Genomic DNA, 18,712 nt, shown 5'->3' with positions numbered 1-18,712 from the left:
GTCTTCACGCTAGGGCGTGGATACTATTTATTGGTTTTTAGTTTAGAGGAGCACAGATTGGTTACCAATCATTCAAGTAGCCTCTTGCTGTCACATAAGTTAATATACTTTCTGCTGTAATTCTTTCCTTTAACCACCTATCAGATAGACTCGTAGGGAAGATAATCCTTGAAGTTGAAATACTAGGTGATGCCGTGTATTGAGTTGCTTTTAATTGACACGGGGTCACCCGCATCCTTAACAGTTTTTTGAAGAGGCCCAGTCGACGGAAGCCTACCTGAAGAGCCTCCAAGACTGCGCCAGGAAGAAGTACCTGTGTGACAAGAACATGCCCCTGCAGCATCTGCTGGAGCAGATCAAGGTGTTGGAGGTACTGTCTCAGACCCCAGGCCCTCACCCGGGAATAAAACAAATGCGCCCACCGACTCAATTCAGATTATCTGGATTTGTACTGCTCTATAGAGCAACGAGTACCCAAAGCTCAAGCAAGCATTGTCTTCATTTTCAGTGGCTTTTCTCAAAATACATTTCTTTGCGCGATCAGCTGCTGTGGCACGTTACTTCTGCTTCAGTAGTTACGGGCGCTCAGAACAAAACCGGAGAGAACACCGATGACGTAACGTGAAAATCCCTTCGGAAAAACGTACTTCACATATTGTCAGCATAGCCTTTTTGCAAAGCGATATTCTTTCCCGCCCACCTAATTCATGGCTGTGTTGCCTCTGTAGTGGCTTCTTATGAAAGGTACCTGTGGTCCCTGCCGACAGATGAATTGGTGGCTTTTTACAGCTGATGCAGCTACAGCGGTATCTAATTTGTAATGTCATGATAGCTATAGTAATGCCATTTGAAGGTCTTTATCTCACTTTCAGAGAGTATCTATGTTCGAGTATGATTTTATTTGCAATTGCAGAAAGAATGGGAGAAAATCCTTGAAAACAGGCGCCAGGTGCAGAACTTGGTAAACAAGTCCAAGAGGATTGTGCAGCTGAAACCTCGGAACCCGGACTACAGAAGCAATAAACCCATTATTGTCAGGGCTCTCTGTGACTACAAACAGGACCAGGTGTGTACTCGGCTAGTCAGAATGCTGCCAAAGTTGTCCCTTTCTTTACGGATGGATTTTTGTCCAGGGCAGAATTTAATTTAGGTTTCAGTGAGTACCCTAGTAAATGTCTTTCTTTTGTACACAAAGTGGCAAGCTGTTGAAAAAATGCAGTGATTTTTGTTCTGAGTTGTATGATAGTTGCAAATAAGTAGGACAATAGTTATTTTTAAACTATTCTAATTCTATTTTAAGGCTTAAGCCTTCTTTTCTTCCAATATGCAATTAGCGTCTGTGATCCCTCTTTAAATTTCTGAAATTAAAAAAAAAAAAGAGAAACGTGGCCATTATGCTGCATGTAACGGGAATGTCATTGTGGATTTTATGCATTAAACGAGCACATCAGTTCTGTAGGCTCAGTGGTAAATACAAACATTTATATAGAAAGATGACTTGTTTTTAGTCATTATTTATGTAATTCCCACAGCTCTATTTTCTTATAAAAATTATGGAGGACTTAAGGAATAAAAAATGTGATGAGTTGGTGAGATGGACGTTCTAAAACAATGGAGTTTATTCTACCACGCAGAAATGGTTTTAGAACTTGGGTGGAGAGAAGTAAGAAATCTAAAGGGAGATTGAAATACCTCCATGTCGAACTTGTTACATTTTAGTAGTTAAGATAGTTGGCATATTTTAAATACCCATTTTAAGAAGCTATTTAGATGCTGGAGTTAATTTAGGAAGTTATTTTTTGGGGGACCTGATACCAAAATTTTTTTGTTTTTATTTAACAATTTTAAGAGCAAATGAATGAGACAAGTGACTGCCACACATTGAAATCTACAATATAAAACACATACTCAACAAAAATAGAAAAGCCAGGGAGTGAGTTTCTGCTTTACAAAAGGATTGCTCACTTCACCGGGGGACTCCCCTGGCTGTCCCCTGGAAAGTCACTCTACCTCATTCCCTTCAGACACACCTTGTAGGCTCACCTGTCTTATTTAAAGCATCAGTCGTGTTGGATTGTGTCAAGATCAGCTTCAATTGAGGCAAAAAATACTAAGAGCAAAGCTGAAACAGCACATGGTCGCTTCTGCTGCTTCTGTTCTTGAGCAAAAAGATAAAAATGTGGGCTCGTGGATAAAGCCAAAACACGGTGCTGCTTGCCTTGCAGAAAATCGTCCACAAAGGGGACGAGTGTATCCTGAAGGACAATAATGAACGGAGCAAGTGGCACGTGACTGGCCCAGGGGGCGTGGACATGCTCGTGCCCTCCGTGGGCCTCATCATTCCTCCGCCCAACCCTCTGGCCGTGGACATCTCAAGCAAGTACGTCTTGAACTTCCTTCTGGCTGTGACATGAACGCGGGTGGGGAGAGATAGGGCAGACGCTGATCCAAGACACTTAGACACACCGCTCCTTACTGCTGTCACCTCTCCCCAGAGGGGGACCCGGTGAAGAAGGTCCCTTGGCATTGTCTGGAGGTTTTATGTTGCAGATACTGTGGTTATCATGGGAAGATGAAAAAGAATGTCTGACAATAGAGGAGCTCGTTCTGGCCATGCACTTTAAAGACATTGTTTCGAAATTCTTCTGCCTTTTAGACAGTCAGTAGTTTGGCCTGTAGCCGCAAATAGAAAATGCACTCAGCATCAATATTTGGCCATCAGTAGGTGGCGCATTCATTTGACAGACCGTCCAGGGGAGATTCTTCCAAACCTTTTATGATGGAAGTCTTCAGCCCGCTCAGGGTGGGGTGAGAGTAGCCCAATGAGCCCGTTTCCAAGCTCCAGCAGGCGTTCTGTGACCCGAGACCCATTTCTCACTGTTGCCTGCACGGCGCCAGACCTCTGTCAATTAAAAAGTGGTTGACAAACAACCCAACAACCACAAATTGTACAGCCTGTTTTGACCAAAACGATTCCAACGCATCGAAACCCATGTCGGTCATTGAGAATGTACTTTTTGGGTATTAGTCTAAATCCATTGAAATGTTGAATGTTTTGCAAATGCCCCATTCACCCATTGCTCTGTTAGTTCTTTGAGTTTTCTGTGCCATCGGGGGAGCGTGGCCAGGTTTCCCGTTTGGGATGAACTTGGAGACCCGGGCTAACGTGCTTTCCCTCTGCGCCTCCTAGGATCGAGCAGTACTATGAAGCCATCCTGGCCCTGTGGAACCAGCTCTACATCAACATGAAGAGCCTGGTGTCCTGGCACTACTGCATGATCGACATCGAGAAGATCAAGGTCATGACCATCGCCAAGGTACGTCCTCAGGACCACACGCTGCCTGGAGGGGCCCCCCAGCTGCTCCCTGAAGTGCAGTTTCTACCAGGCAAACCTAGCTGTGCAGCTGATGCTTTTGTGCGTCAACAAGAGAGTCGGCTCAGCCTTCCTTAGAGGTTCTAGTCCGTCCAACACAGGATGGGAGGGATTCGCACCCGGCCGGTTAAGAGACAAACAGAAGTACTAATTAAAGTTACCGGACAAGCCAGAAGTCCCTGTGGGAAAGGCATGAGGTCCTGTGATACTCAGGGTCCCACTCTCCTTAGATGTAATGGAAAGTGAGGGCATAGTTATTGATTGGCTAGCACAGAAGTAAAAGGTGGGATTGAATTCTTGGAAGCATTAGTTACCCTAGATCAGTGGTTTCCAGGTAGTGGCCCAAGAATCCAGGTGAGGGAGTCCTTTGGGATGACAGGGACAGCAGGGCGGAGAGGGGCAGGGAATGGGTAAGTTTGGGGCTTCCCTTTACCCCTTTAACTCTTTTCAGTCAGAGCAGCTTTGCTGTGATCTGCTTGACATTTGGGGCTTCTGAGTCCTATTTCCTTTGAAGAAGAAAATTCCATAGGCAGAAGAAAATTGACAACCCACTGCTATGGTTCTTAGGCGCAAGCTCTAAATCATCAAAGACCTTTTCTGTCTTAATGGGTCTTTGAGGGGCGTTGCCTCAAGCGCCACCAGAGTAGTGCATTTCCCGGGAAGCTTTCTTGGCCACGCTCTGGGGCCAAGAAACACGCCCCGCCTGGTTTATTTCCAGCTGAAAACGATGCGGCAGGAAGATTACATGAAGACAATATCTGACCTTGAGTTACATTACCAAGAGTTCATCAGAGACAGCCAAGGCTCAGAGGTGTTTGGAGACGATGACAAGAGGAAAATACGGACCCAGTTCACGGACGCCCAGAAGCATTACCAGGCCCTGGTCATCCAGCTCCCCGGCCACCCCCAGCACCAGACAGGTGGGTTTAGAGCCAGTCCTTTGCAGCCACCGTACATGCCGTTTTCAAAAGAAAGTACGTAGTTGGCCAAAAACTAGTTGCAGAATCACTTCTTTGAAAGATCGTATATCAAAAGTCATTGAGATGCTAGGTTTTCAGAACCAAATCAAAGGAAGTAGCGACACTTTCATGCAGCATGGATGGTTTTTTGAGGCCTTGCGCCCTTCTAGCCAAGAAGTCTCTGATTTTTGTGGTCCTAACATTTTTACAGTAACCACAACTGAAATCACTCATCTTGGTTCCTGCCAAGCTGTCAACCATAATAAAGTAATTGAAACCAACAGAGAAAATGACAAGCGGGAAACGTGGTTGCTGATAGAGCTCCAGAAGATTCGCAGGCAGATGGAGCTCTGTGAGAGCAGAATGACCCTTAAAAACGTCCTTCTGGCAGATCAAGGGTGTTCGCACCACATCACAGTGAAAATAAACGAGCTAAAGGTAGGTATCCGTTAATGTTTTGCTTGATTCTAGGTATATTTATATTTAACTGTGAACTGGTAAAGACCTCCTGGTTTAAATATTTATAGGCAAGAAACCTTCATTTTCAAGAAAAGAGGCTTCTGGCACAATTTCCTTTTTTCTTTCCCATGCTGCCGAATCTGTGGAAAGATACCAGGCTGGGGATTAAACCACCTTTGCTGTTAGTTTGTGGGCCGCTCAGTCTGGCTGCAGTGTTTTTCCTTTTCTGCAACGTAGTGCTTTGTAGATTTCGAAAGTTTTCACAGACATTAATTTGGCTTCTGCCTGAAACAGTCTATGATGTGGGCTAGACAGGTAGAATGATCTCACTTGTAGACAGTAAGGGGTGGGGTAAGAGCTGCAAGCCATCGGCCGAGCTGGGACTGCAGCCCAGGTGTTTCAGTGTCAAGCTCAGCGATCTCTTCTGCTCAGCCAGGCCTGGGCACTGCACTGGGATCTCCGAGGTATATATTCTAAGGAAGAGGGTCACATTTACCCAGTGCTGGTAAGGCCTCTCTGATGAAGGACATGAAAGGTCAACTCTCACCTGAGTTGTTCACATTTTGTGGGCCTTTTGAGGACATGAGTGACGGTGAGAAGCATACAGCTAAATCAAAAGCGCTTCCCTTCTTTTTGGACAGGGCTTACAGAATGATTCTCAAGCAATTGCTCAAGTTCTCAACCAGCTGAAGGACATGCTAGCTAACTTCAGAGGTTCGGAAAAATATTGCTATTTGCAGAATGAGGTATTTGGATTGTTTCAGAAACTGGAAAATATCAATGGCGTTACAGACGGCTACTTAAATAGGTAAACGCGACTGACACTGACCTCGGATATTTGGCTTTTCTCAAGCTTCGTTTTCTGAGACTTCATTTGCTTTATGTGCTGGTTGCTGGAGCTGTTGCCTTATGGTTCCTCTTTTCATTGGAGCCTCACTCACATTCTTCTGTGCTTTTGAGAGAGGGTCCTCCAGCCTCGGGTGCCAATCCCATTGTTCTGAACTGTCTCTTCCAGCCAAGGCATCCTCTAAAGGCCAGAACTTAGACTTCTTCCATTGATGCAAGATGGTGTTCTGAGTCATGAAAGAGGGAAAAAATGTATTGCTCCACAACTTATAAAATAAGCAGAGTAAATTTTTATCTGCTTTAATATTGTTCCCTTTTATGAAGAGTGGCAAGAGCCCAAGAGAGTTTCCAAGTCTAATTATGTCGCCGGCAATTTTATTTTCCTCTTTGGCTCCTGACAGCTTGTGTATGGTGAGAGCACTCCTGCAGGCCATTCTCCAGACAGAAGACATGCTGAAGGTTTACGAAGCCAGGCTTATTGAAGAGGAGACAGTTTGCCTGGATCTGGATAAAATGGATGCTCACCGCTGTGGACTGAAGGTAAGGAGAAGGGTTGAACAGCGAGCGGCCCGGTTTGTGGGAAAGAATACAGGACTACTCAGTCCCCGGTGGTAGAGTTTCACTAAGTCTTCATGAGTTTGGAGGATTACTGGATTTCGTTGGCCACACGTGGTTGACATCAGCCGTTATCTCTAGAACACTGTTTTCCAGGGCGTGTTGGCAGGACCTATGTGAGAAAGTCGTTCGTGGTGAGATTAGTCTGGGGAACGCGAGTTAAACACAGTTAAGCTGGTACTGTAGTACTTCTCAGAACCTTTAATAGGTTAATAGATTTTATAATTTTTCAGGAACGGAATGGAGTGTGATGATGTAGCATTTCTCAAACTAATTTACACATCGAATCCTTTTTTTTTTTTTTTTTTTTTTAACGAGTCGGCACAAGGAACTAGGTCACTGGCATAAATATAGGGAGATGCAATCAGTAGATATATTTTCCTTGCGGTGTAGCATCAAGTGGGAATGAGGTTAATTTGTACTTTTTTTTTTTTTTTCCTCCTGTGACAGAAAATTAAAAACGACTTGAACTTGAAGAAGTCCTTGTTGGCCACCATGAAGACAGAACTGCAGAAAGCCCAGCAGATCTACTCCCAGACTTCACAGCAGTATCCACTGTACGACCTGGACCTGGGCAAGTTCAGCGAAAAAGTCACACAGCTGACAGATCGCTGGCAAAGAATCGATAAACAGATAGACTACAGGTGTGCCAACCTCCTTCCACACTTTCTTCCCATTTGGTTGTTCCCAAGATAATGTCGCTTGAAGTCATCACTATAAAAAACAGTGGTTTTGTTTTGTGTGTGAGTTCAGCATCCTGGGAGCTCTCTTCACGCACTGGCTGTGGGCAGCTTTGTTGACAACAGGAAGAGGGTATATCCAGTAGCCAAGCTTGAACCAACCTGTGCCAGAGGCACTTCAGGTTTTAGGGAAATAATGGAAGCCATTGATCCAGCTCTTTCGTGACCTGTAAACTCCTATTACAACTGTTGGAAGGAGTAGCTCCTTTGAGGGAGCGTTTTCCAAAAGTTTGTGAAAATTAAATCTTATACAAAAGAAATGCCTTACTGCAAATGAGGGTTTAAAAACATCTCCTGAATCTTGCTTGTAGTTTATTTTACTAGCAGTGCTTCTTAAAAACATCTCTATTGATACATAATCCACATGCCGTATAACTCACCCACCAAAAGTGTCCAAGTCACTGGTTTTTAGTATATTCAGAATGTGTAACCGTCACCACAATCTAAGTTTAGAACATTTTCATCACCCTTAAAAAGAAACCCCATATCCACTGGCAGTCCCTCCCCATTTCCTCCCAACCCTCCAGCCCCAAACAGCCACCATTCTACTTGCTGTCTCTATAGATTTGCCAATTATTCTGGACATTTCCTATAAATCGAAAGATACAATATGTGGTCCTTTGTGACTGTTTTTTTTCACTTAACATAATGTTTTCCAGGTTTATCCATGGTGTAGCACGTGTCAGTACTTCATTTCTTTTTATGACTGTATAATATTCCATTGTATGGCTATACCACATTTTGTTTATTCTTTCATCAACTGATGGATATTTGGGTTGTTCCCAGTTTTTGGCTATCGTGAAAAGTGTTGCTACAAACATTCATGTATAATTTTTTGTGTGGATGTATGTTTTCAGTTCTCTTGAGTATGTGCCAGGTGGAATTGCCGGGTCATCGGGTAACTCTGTGTTAAATACTTCTGCGGAGCAAGAGCAATATTAAATAATTTTATTATCTCTGTTTGCCCCAGATTATGGGACCTGGAGAAACAAATCAAGCAACTGAGGAATTACCGTGATAACTATCAGACTTTCTGCAAATGGCTCTTTGATGCCAAACGCTGCCAGGATAACTTAGAATCCATGAAGTTTGGCGATTCCAACACGGTCATGCGATTTTTGAACGAGCAGAAGGTATAAGGCAATTTGTCATTGCATAGATGTCACTGGGTGTAAGCTGTACTTTCCTCTGGTTTTCATAGCAGTACTTAGGTTTAAAGTGATACATTTTTAAAAAACTTTATTGAAGTATAGTTGATGTACAGTGTTGTGTTAGTTTCAGGTATACAGCAAAGTGATTCGGTTATACATATATATATACATTCTTTCTCATATTCTTTTCCATTATGGTTTATCACAGGATCTTGAATATAGTTCCCTGTGCTGTACACACTAGGACCTTGTTGTTTGTCCATTCTGTATATAATAGTTTATGTCTGCTAACCCCAAACTCCCAGTGCATCCTTTCCCCCTGCCACCCTTGGCAACCACAAGTCTGTTCTTGCTGTCTGTGAGTCTGTTTCTGCCTCATAGATAAGTTCATTTGTGTCATATTTTAGATTCCACAGATAAGTGATATTATATGGTATTTGTCTTTGTCTTTCTGACTTACTGCCCTTAGCATGATACTCTCTAGGTCCATCCATGTTGCTGCGAATGGCATTATTTCATTCTTTTTTATGGCTGAGTAGTATTCCAGCTGTGTCTATATACCACATCTTCTTTATCCATTCATCTGTCAATGGACATTTAGGTTGTTTCCATGTCTTGGCTGTTGTAAATACTGCTGCTGTGAACATGGGGATGCATGTATCTTTTCATGAAATGATAAATATTTACTATTACTAGTCCATTTTGTGAATGCTTAAATAGTGTCCAGAGGAAAAGCAATTGAGATATTTACAAAGAAGTGCAGTTGTGAACATAGAAATAATGTAACGACCGTCATAGTAAAGTATCTTTATAAACTGAGGTGATAGGACCAGAAGAGAGTGCCGGCCAGATAGTAACCTCTTAGATCATAAGAAGTTGAAGATCTTTCTTCTAGTTTCTGACTAGAAAACTTGCTCATCTCCCAAGGTTTAACTGTGAGACGATGGGGTCTGAACATGTAGTCATAAACTGAGGGAAAAAAAACAAGTTACAGTGGTTAAAGAGTGAAAAAAACATTTATTTTAAAATATGTGTACATTTTAACATTTGTAAATATTTCCTTTTCTATATAGAACTTGCACAGTGATATAAGTGGCAAACGAGACAAATCAGAAGAAGTACAAAAAATTGCCGAACTTTGTGCAAATTCAATTAAGGTATGTTGGTTTCACAAAGAATGTTGATGTTTCATCAAGAATATTATTAACCGTGTTTGCTTCGGCAGCACGTATATTAAAACGAATGATACAGAGATTATTAGCCTGCCCTTGTGCAAGGATGACATGCAAATCCATGAAGTGTTCCATACTTTTTTTATAAAAGAATATTATTAACTACATTATTTTCTGATTCACTTTAAAGATTACAGACTTCTTGAGGACAGCGATTATGGTTTTTATATGTTCTCTCGTGAACAAACTGTAAATGCTGTTATCCATTAGCTTGAATTGATTATACATTGGCAATATCTACGGGAATGGGCCGGTCTTCATCCTTTAGACTGGGGGTGTGTGCAGAGATCTCCATTTTGCATATAAACTGGTGCTACTTGGTTTAATAGTGTCATATGATGCTTGGACACTAGCAGCACGTGATGGCCTTTGGGGTTGGACATTAGAAGTACAGCTTGGTGATTTAAAGCTGGGGAACTGTAGCCATCAGTGACTCCTTTTAAGCCAATTAAGTATGTTTTTCTGAAACGTTATTATTCTGCAGGATTATGAACTGCAGCTGGCGTCATACACCTCAGGACTGGAAACTCTACTGAACGTACCTGTCAAGAGAACCATCGTTCAGTCTCCTTCTGGGGTGATTATGCAAGAGGTAGATATGTCATTACCCATCTCTTAGAGCTCGGCCCTCCCTCTGCATCTTCTCTTTTCCCTGTCCCCTTCCTGTCTTCCCTACCCTCCCTGAATTCATCTCTTGCTATAGGGTATCCATTCAAAAAGGTTTAATAGATTATCCTCTCTCTAGTGTAAGTCATCAGCATAATGCATTTTAGGGAATGATCAGTGAGAAGTCTGGGACTATTGCTCATACAGTAGAATCTTTGCAGAAACTGGGCTTAAATTCTGGGTTTAGTGAGGGGGGCATTTAAAGAGTGGAAAATATCCAGTCGATTTCTAAAAGACAACTTCTTCTCAAAGGTGTCAGAGAACATCACCCATCAGATGGTTTAGGGGGAACACCCTGGAGTGATGAGGATGAAATGTGAGGTTTTTGGCCCTTTGTTTCATTGCACTTTATTCTTTTATTGGGTTTTGGAATTAGCACAGGTGAAAGAAGGGAATTCACTCTTTAAAATATAATTTCACTATTGGATTGTTTCAGAAAACAGAATTGGTCAGCTTGCATAGGACTTCTTTTGAATGCAGTACCTTTGATTTTTCCTTGCACTTCTTTTCTCCAAGGCTGCAGATATCCATGCTCGGTACATAGAACTTCTTACAAGGTCTGGAGACTATTACAGATTCTTAAATGAGATGCTGAAGAGTTTGGAAGATCTGAAGGTAATTTACTTTATTTCCTTGGAGGATCAAAAAAGAAAATAGAATGGAACTTAATTATTACTGCCTCGTTATAACATGAATTTGGACATACTCATTGGTAAAACTGTATTTCCTCTAAACAGTTAGTATAATATAGTTTATTCATAAATCATGTGTCAGTCCTCTTCTCCAGTACACTGCTCGGAATGCACTCAGGTAATATTTTCAAAATTATAGCTATTTTACCTTGCCATAACCCCCAGTAATTTCATTTAATGTTTGGTCAAGGAATTTGCTTTCTTTCTTTCTTTGTGTTAAATTAAGAAGAACATCCAGGACTAGCTGGATTTGAATTTTCCATGTCGAGTTATTGTTTAATTTACTCATTTCTAATATTCGAATTGAGTTTATATGGAAACTTACTTGATACCTGGAAATAAAGGAAACATAATTTAGGAAATCATAAGCTTTGGGTCTTGGAAGAAATTCCCTCATTCACAGATGAGGAAGCTGAAACTCAGAGAGGGTAGATCCCTTACTAAGATCACACAAGCAGTTGACGGAAGGATTATGACAAGAATACAGATTTCTTGAATTTTTTGTCCAGTAGCTTTCGCCTTGTATCAGTGTCTACATGTGTGCTTGTGTGTGCGTGCTTGTCTGTGTGTGTGCAGGTGTGTAACAGGAAATGAGAAAGCACGTTGGTCTGGGGAGGAGGAAGTACCACTTCTTTCTTATGATGTGAGGCGTCTTTCTTTCAACACGCTCTCTGATTTCCCTTCCACAGCTGAAAAATACCAAGATCGAAGTTTTGGAAGAGGAGCTCAGGCTGTGCCGAGACGCCAACTCTGAAAACTGCAGTAAGAACAAATTCCTGGATCAGAACCTGCAGAAATACCAGGCGGAGTGTTCCCAGTTCAAAGCAAAGCTTGTGAGCCTGGAGGAGCTGAAGAGACAGGCTGAGCTGGATGGCAAGTCAGCCAAGCAAAATCTAGACAAGTGCTACGGCCAAATCAAAGAGCTCAATGAGAAGATCACCCGGCTGACTTACGAGATTGAGGATGAAAAGCGAAGCAGAAAAGCCATGGAAGACAGGTTTGATCAACAGAAGAACGACTACGACCAGCTGCAGAAGGCGAGGCAGAGCGAGAAGGAGAGCCTTGACTGGCAGAAAATGGAGTATGAGAAAGCCACCAAGGAGAAGGAGTTCGAGATAGAGAGGTTGAGGGTTCTTCTGCAGGAGGAGGGTACCCGGAAGAGAGAATATGAAAGTGAGCTGGCAAAGGTAAGAAACCACTATAATGAGGAGATGAGTAATTTAAGGAACAAGTACGAAACGGAGATTAACATCACAAAGACTACCATCAAGGAGATATCCATGCAAAAAGAGGATGATTCCAAAAATCTCCGAAACCAGCTCGATAGATTCTCAAAGGAGAATCGAGATCTGAAGGATGAGATTGTCCGGCTCACCAGTAGCATCCTGCAGACCACGGAGCAGCGGAGGCGGGCAGAAGAGGATGCCCTGCAGCAGAAGGCCTGTGGCTCCGAGATGCTGCAGAAGAAGCAGCATCTGGAGATGGAGCTGAAGCAGGTCATCCAGCAGCGCTCCGAGGAGAGCGCCAGGCACAAGCAGTCCCTGGAGGAGGCTGCCAAGACCATCCAGGACAAAAACAAGGAGATCGAAAGACTCAAAGCTGAGTTTCAGGAGGAGGCCAAGCGCCGCTGGGAATTTGAGAATGAACTGGCTAAGGTAAGGAACAACTACGATGAGGAAATCATTAGCTTGAAGAACCAGTTCGAGACGGAGATCAACATCACCAAGACGACCATCCACCAGCTCACCCTGAAGAAGGAGGAGGACACCAGCGGCTACCGAGCCCAGATAGACACTCTCACCAGGGAAAACCGGAGCCTCTCGGAAGAAGTAACAAAGCTGAAGAACGCTCTAGCCCAGACCACAGAGAACCTCAGGAGGGTCGAAGAGAACGTCCAACAGCAAAAGGCCACGGGCTTGGAGATGTCGCAGCGGAAGCAGCAGCTGGAGGTGGAGCTGAAGCAGGTCACGCAGGTGCGGGTGGAAGAGAGCACGCGGTACAAGCAGTCTCTGGATGATGCCGCCAAGACGATCCAGGATAAAAACAAGGAGATAGAGAGGCTAAAGCAGCTGTCCGAGACAGAAGCAAAGCAGCGCAAGTGTCTGGAGGATGAAAACGCCAAGTGGCAGAGGGCGCAGTGTGAGCTGCAGAAGGCCTACAGCAGCGCCACAGAGACGATCGGCAAACTGAAGGCACAGGAGCAGGAGCTGATGTGCCTGAGGGTTGACTACGAGCGGGTGTCCCAGGAGAGGACCGTCAAGGAGCAGGACGCCGCCCGCTTCCAGAGCTCCCTGAAGGAGCTACAGCTGCAGAAGCAGAAGGTGGAGGAGGAGCTGACGTGGCTGAAGAGGGCGGCCTCTGAGGACTCCTTCAGGAGGAAGACGCTGGAGGAGGAGCTGGAGACCCTGCAGAGGTCCCTGAAGGAGCAGGCCATCAAGGTCACCAGCCTGACCCAGCAGCTGGAGCAGGCGGCCGTCGTCAAGAAGAGGAGCGAGGACGAGCTGCAGCAGCAGCGGGACGTGCTGGATGGCCACGTGCGGGAGAAGCAGAGGACCCAGGACGAGCTGCGTAGGCTGGCCTCCGACGTGGAGGCCCTGCAGCGGCAGCTGCTGCAGGAGCAGGAGAACGTCAGGCAGGCGCAGGTGCGGAACGAGCACTTCCAGAAGGCCGTCGAGGACAAGAGCAGGAGCCTGAACGAGAGCAAGATCGAAATCGAGAGGCTGCAGTCGCTGACCGAGAACCTCACCAAAGAGCACCTGCTGCTTGAGGGGGAGCTGCGGAACCTCCGGCTGGAGTACGACGACCTCCAGCAGAGCCGCAGCACGGCTGATCACCACCAAAACGCCACCATCTCGGAGCTCCGGAGCCAGCTGCAGATCAGCAACGCCCGGACCCTGGAGCTGCAGGGCCTGATTAATGATTTACAGAGAGAGAGGGAAAATTTGAGACAGGAAATTGAGAAATTCCAAAAGCAGGCATTAGAGGTATTCACAAATATTTGATCGCTGCTTCACTCCCTCTCAACTAATTCCCTCCACAGTCTTCCCAGCTGGGCTGTGCTCTTGCTGCTGGGCTGGATGCTTGCACACGTCTCGCTTTTCTTTTTGATGCTGTGCTGCTGTCTGTCCTGATCCAGACGCTGCTTCAGGGTAATTTCAGTGCTGTTTGCCCGTCTCTTCTACTGCCACATCGGGTGCCCATCCCTGTGTAACCCGCAGTTGGCTCTGCTTTTCGAACTTTGGCTGGGGTGTGACATCTGAGATCACTTCCTCTCAATGTTCCACTCTGTTTTCTAGAAGGTGGCTCTTTGTGAGCTGTGACATACGTTTGTAATTAAAGTTTTCCTAAACAGAAGCCACATTAAATGGGTTTTCTGTGCAGTTTTAAAATCACTTTCTTGCTTGCTTATGTGATTTTTCTGCATGCGTTATTCTGTGCTCTTTTCATCGTGGCCCTAATATGTTTCTTTTTGTTTGAGTTTTCTTCTTTTAACCCCTAATTAAAACACTTAACCTCTTTAACTTCTAATACGTTTGACTTCTGTAGACAATATTTGTGTGGGGCTGGGTGAGGGGTGTGTGTATGTCCGTAGATTTGTATTGCTTTATTCAACATGTGAGTATAGCTATAACAGGTGAAATGTAGGTACAGCAGGTGGGATAACCTGGAATAAAACTCCCCATATGTGTTCAAACCATAATTACTATTAAGAGTAAGCCAGGTCTACAGCTGCTCCTATTTCCTTCTGTGGAAAAATATGGAAAGTATAGAAGCCATTTATCAAAGTGGCAACATGTATCTACAGAATTTTTTTCAGGAACTTGTAAGATAACAAAATAACAGTATACTCAAGGAAAAGAAAAGGGCCAATATGTAAATATACTTTTTTTAAAAATATGGGAAAAGAAGTTAAATGATAATGGTCCTGTGATATGATCACATCATTATTTTTTCCCATTTCTTTCTTTTTTGCATTCTAGGCATCTAATAGGATTCAGGAATCCAAGAATCAGTGCTCTCAGGTGGTGCAGGAGAGAGAGAGCCTCCTGGTGAAAATCAAAGTTCTGGAGCAAGACAAGGCCAGGCTGCAGAGGCTAGAGGATGAGCTGAATCGCGCCAAAGTGACCCTCGAGGCAGAAAGCAGGGTGAAACAGCACCTGGAGTGTGAGAAACAGCAGATCCAGAATGACCTGAACCAGTGGAAAACGCAGTGTTCCCGCAAAGAGGAGGTTGTGAGGAAGATAGAGTCCGAAAGAGAAAAGAGCGAGAGAGAGAAGAACAGCCTTAGGAGTGAGATTGAAAGGCTCCAGGCGGAGATCAAGAGGATCGAGGAGAGGTGCCAGAGGAAGCTGGAAGATTCCAGCAGGGAGACCCAGTCCCAGCTGGAGACAGAGCGCTCCCGGCTTCAGAGGGAAATCGACAAACTCAAGCAGCGCCCGTACGGCTCCCACCGCGAGACCCAGACTGAGTACGAGTGGTCCGTTGACTCCTCGAAGCTGGTGTTTGACGGACTGAGGAAGAAGGTGACGGCGTTGCAGCTGTACGAGTGCCAGCTGATTGACAAAACAACCCTGGACAAACTGCTGAAGGGGAAAAAGTCAGTGGAAGAAGTTTCTTCTGAGATCCAGCCTTTCCTTCGGGGAGCAGGAGCTATCGCTGGAGCTTCCGCTTCCCCTAAGGAAAAGTACTCTTTGGTAGAGGCCAAGAGAAAGAATTTGATCACCCCAGAATCTACGGTCATGCTTCTGGAGGCCCAGGCGGCCACTGGTGGTATAATTGATCCCCACAGGAACGAGAAGCTGACTGTTGACAGTGCCATAGCTCGGGATCTCATCGACTTCGATGACCGCCAGCAGATATACACAGCAGAGAAAGCCATCACTGGGTTTGATGACCCATTTTCGGGCAAGACGGTATCTGTGTCCGAAGCAATCAAGAAAAATTTGATTGATCGGGAAATCGGAATGCGTCTGCTGGAAGCCCAGATTGCTTCAGGGGGTGTGGTGGACCCTGTGAACAGCGTCTTTTTGCCGAAAGATGTAGCCTTGGCTCGTGGGCTGATTGACAGAGATCTGTATCGGTCCCTGAACGATCCCCGAGACAGTCAGAAGAATTTCGTGGATCCGGTCACCAAAAAGAAGGTCAGTTACATACAGCTGAGGGAAAGGTGCAGAATCGAACCGCACACCGGTCTGCTTCTGCTGTTGGTACAGAAGAGAAGTATGTCCTTCCAAGGAATCAGACAACCCGTGACCGTCTCCGAGCTGGTTGATTCCGGTATATTGAGACCATCCACTGTCAATGAACTGGAATCAGGTCAGATTTCTTATGCTGAGGTTGGTGAGAGAATTAAGGAATTCCTTCAGGGTTCAAGCTGCATCGCAGGCATCTACAATGAGACCACAAAACAGAAGCTTGGCATTTACGAGGCCATGAAAATTGGCTTGGTTCGACCTGGTACTGCCCTGGAGCTCCTGGAAGCGCAAGCAGCTACTGGCTTCATGGTGGATCCTGTTAGCAACTTGAGGTTACCGGTGGAGGAAGCCTACAAAAGAGGTCTGGTGGGCATCGAGTTCAAGGAGAAGCTCCTGTCTGCAGAACGAGCTGTCACCGGCTACAACGACCCTGAAACGGGAAACACCATCTCCTTGTTCCAAGCCATGAACAAGGAACTCATCGAAAAGGGCCATGGCATTCGCTTGTTGGAAGCGCAGATTGCAACCGGTGGGATCATCGACCCGAAGGAAAGCCACCGCCTGCCCGTTGACATAGCGTACAAGAGGGGCTACTTCAATCAGGAGCTCAATGAGATTCTCTCGGATCCAAGTGATGATACAAAAGGATTCTTTGACCCAAACACTGAGGAAAACCTTACATATCTGCAACTGAAAGAAAGGTGCATTAAGGATGAGGAAACGGGGCTGTGTCTTCTGCCCCTGAAAGAAAAGAAGAAACAGGTGCAGACATCACAAAAGAATACCCTCAGGAAGCGCAGAGTGGTCATAGTTGACCCGGAAACCAACAAGGAGATGTCTGTCCAGGAGGCCTACAAGAAGGGCCTCATAGATTATGAAACCTTCAAAGAACTGTGTGAGCAGGAGTGCGAGTGGGAAGAAATAACCATCACTGGATCGGACGGCTCCACACGGGTGGTCCTGGTAGACAGGAAGACGGGCAGTCAGTATGATATTCAAGATGCGATTGACAAGGGCCTCATTGACCGGAAGTTCTTTGACCAGTACCAGTCCGGCAGCCTCAGCCTCACTCAGTTTGCTGATATGATCTCCTTGAAGAATGGTGTCAGCACCGGGAGTGGCGTCAGCGAAGATGTCTTCAGCAGCTCGCGACATGAGTCCTTAAGCAAGATTTCCACCGTATCCAGCGTCAGGAATTTAACCATCAGGAGCAGGTCTCTGTCCGAACCCCTGGAAGAATCAAGCCCCATCGCAGCCATCTTCGACACGGAAAACCTGGAGAAGATCTCCATTACGGAAGGGATAGAGCGGGGCATTGTTGACAGCATCACTGGGCAGAGGCTTCTGGAGGCTCAGGCCTGCACGGGCGGCATCATCCACCCAACCACTGGGCAGAAGCTGTCCCTCCAGGATGCCGTCTCCCAGGGCCTGATTGACCAGGATATGGCCACCAGGCTGAAGCCTGCTCAGAAAGCCTTCCTCGGCTTTGAAGGCGTGAAGGGAAAGAAGAAGATGTCGGCAGCAGAGGCAGTGAAAGAAAAGTGGCTCCCCTATGAGGCCGGCCAGCGCTTCCTGGAGTTCCAGTACCTCACGGGGGGCCTGATTGACCCCGAAGTGCAAGGGAGGATAAGCATGGAAGAAGCCATCAGAAAGGGGTACATCGATGGCCGGGCAGCGCAGAGGCTGCAAGACCCCAGCAGCTACGGCAAGATCCTGACCTGCCCCAAAACCAAGTTGAAAATATCCTATAAGAATGCCATGAATCGCTCCATGGTGGAAGACATCACCGGCCTGCACCTTCTGGAGGCCGCCTCGGTCTCCTCCAAGGGCCTGCCCAGCCCTTATAACATGTCTTCTGCCCCAGGCTCCCGCTCCGGCTCCCGCTCTGGCTCCCGATCTGGTTCCCGCAGTGGGTCCCGGAGAGGAAGCTTCGATGCAACGGGGAATTCTTCCTACTCCCACTCCTACTCCGTTAGCAACAGCTCTGTTGGGCACTAGTAGTTGGCTGGAAATGGTTGCTAGACCTTGGCTTTCATTTATATGAATTTTCACTTTACTAAATAATAGAAAAAGAAAACCTTGTGCTTGTAGGATAGTGATAGAACTTTCTAGGCTTAAGAAAATGTAGCCATGGGGGGAATCAAATGGTAAAGGCTGTTCTGGCTTTTTATCTTCTTAGCTTACCTGAACTAATGTCATACACTGGATGTAGTGCATAGGAAGTAGTAATCAGTTGTAAGGATAACACAAATTGAATCTAAAGTTTGTTTCTTCTCTTCTGTCTTTAGATTTTTGAGTGATGCTTCTTGAACTTCTCATGGCCTATAATCCAGATTTCTGTTCTTGGAGATAAAAATTAAATTGACCTTGTAGTCATCAGTCTGCATCTCATCTAAATATTTCCATTTTCTGTATGAGGAGAAAATTACCCTATTCCCCCCCTCCCCCCCCAAGCAAAGAATCCCCCTCAAACCCAAGCATTTTGCAATGAGTCTCCTTGGATTGCATGACCCATATACTCTTAATTGTACCTGTTTGGTTTGGTATTAATTTGACTGTATGTGCATGATAGTAGCAATCTTTGCTGTTCTTTGGTCAAAGTTTTCTGTTTATTTTGCTTTTCATTTTCTATGTACTTCCAAAAGGTGTCTTTATGAAGTTTGCTATTCTGGCAATAAAGTTTTAGACGTTTGAAGTTTTTGCGTTTTGATTTAATAATATGTTCATACACACAAGGGCATTTAGCAGAAGCTTTTTGTTTATTGTAAAATGTGTCTGAAACT

General features: G+C 45.2%; 1 protein-coding gene across 6 annotated transcripts in view; it reads left to right on the top strand.

The window, feature by feature from the left end:
* The window catches only part of DSP (desmoplakin), a 42,137-nt gene extending 23,513 nt beyond the window's left edge, over positions 1-18,624 (top strand). The window contains exons 10-25 of one of the 6 annotated variants that reach the window (XM_082347679.1): positions 245-370; positions 914-1,066; positions 2,226-2,380; positions 3,191-3,317; positions 4,093-4,294; positions 4,545-4,771; positions 5,434-5,600; positions 6,040-6,178; positions 6,704-6,897; positions 7,964-8,126; positions 9,218-9,301; positions 9,861-9,968; positions 10,559-10,657; positions 11,424-13,718; positions 14,715-15,875; positions 18,218-18,624. In XM_082347679.1, coding sequence (XP_082203805.1) covers positions 245-370; positions 914-1,066; positions 2,226-2,380; positions 3,191-3,317; positions 4,093-4,294; positions 4,545-4,771; positions 5,434-5,600; positions 6,040-6,178; positions 6,704-6,897; positions 7,964-8,126; positions 9,218-9,301; positions 9,861-9,968; positions 10,559-10,657; positions 11,424-13,718; positions 14,715-15,875; positions 18,218-18,229 — 5,412 coding nt within the window. In that variant the 3' untranslated portion in view covers positions 18,230-18,624. Of the gene's footprint in view, positions 1-244; positions 371-913; positions 1,067-2,225; positions 2,381-3,190; positions 3,318-4,092; positions 4,295-4,544; positions 4,772-5,433; positions 5,601-6,039; positions 6,179-6,703; positions 6,898-7,963; positions 8,127-9,217; positions 9,302-9,860; positions 9,969-10,558; positions 10,658-11,423; positions 13,719-14,714 lie in introns of all 6 variants that reach the window. The other 5 variants (XM_082347681.1, XM_082347682.1, XM_082347677.1 and 2 more) reach the window with 5 other exon arrangements.
* Positions 18,625-18,712: the final 88 nt, after the last annotated feature.

The sequence above is a fragment of the Balaenoptera borealis genome (assembly GCF_965194805.1).
Source record: "Balaenoptera borealis genome assembly, chromosome: 12".
Taxonomy (NCBI): Eukaryota; Metazoa; Chordata; class Mammalia; order Artiodactyla; family Balaenopteridae; genus Balaenoptera; species Balaenoptera borealis.
This window is presented reverse-complemented; position numbering and strand designations above follow the sequence as displayed.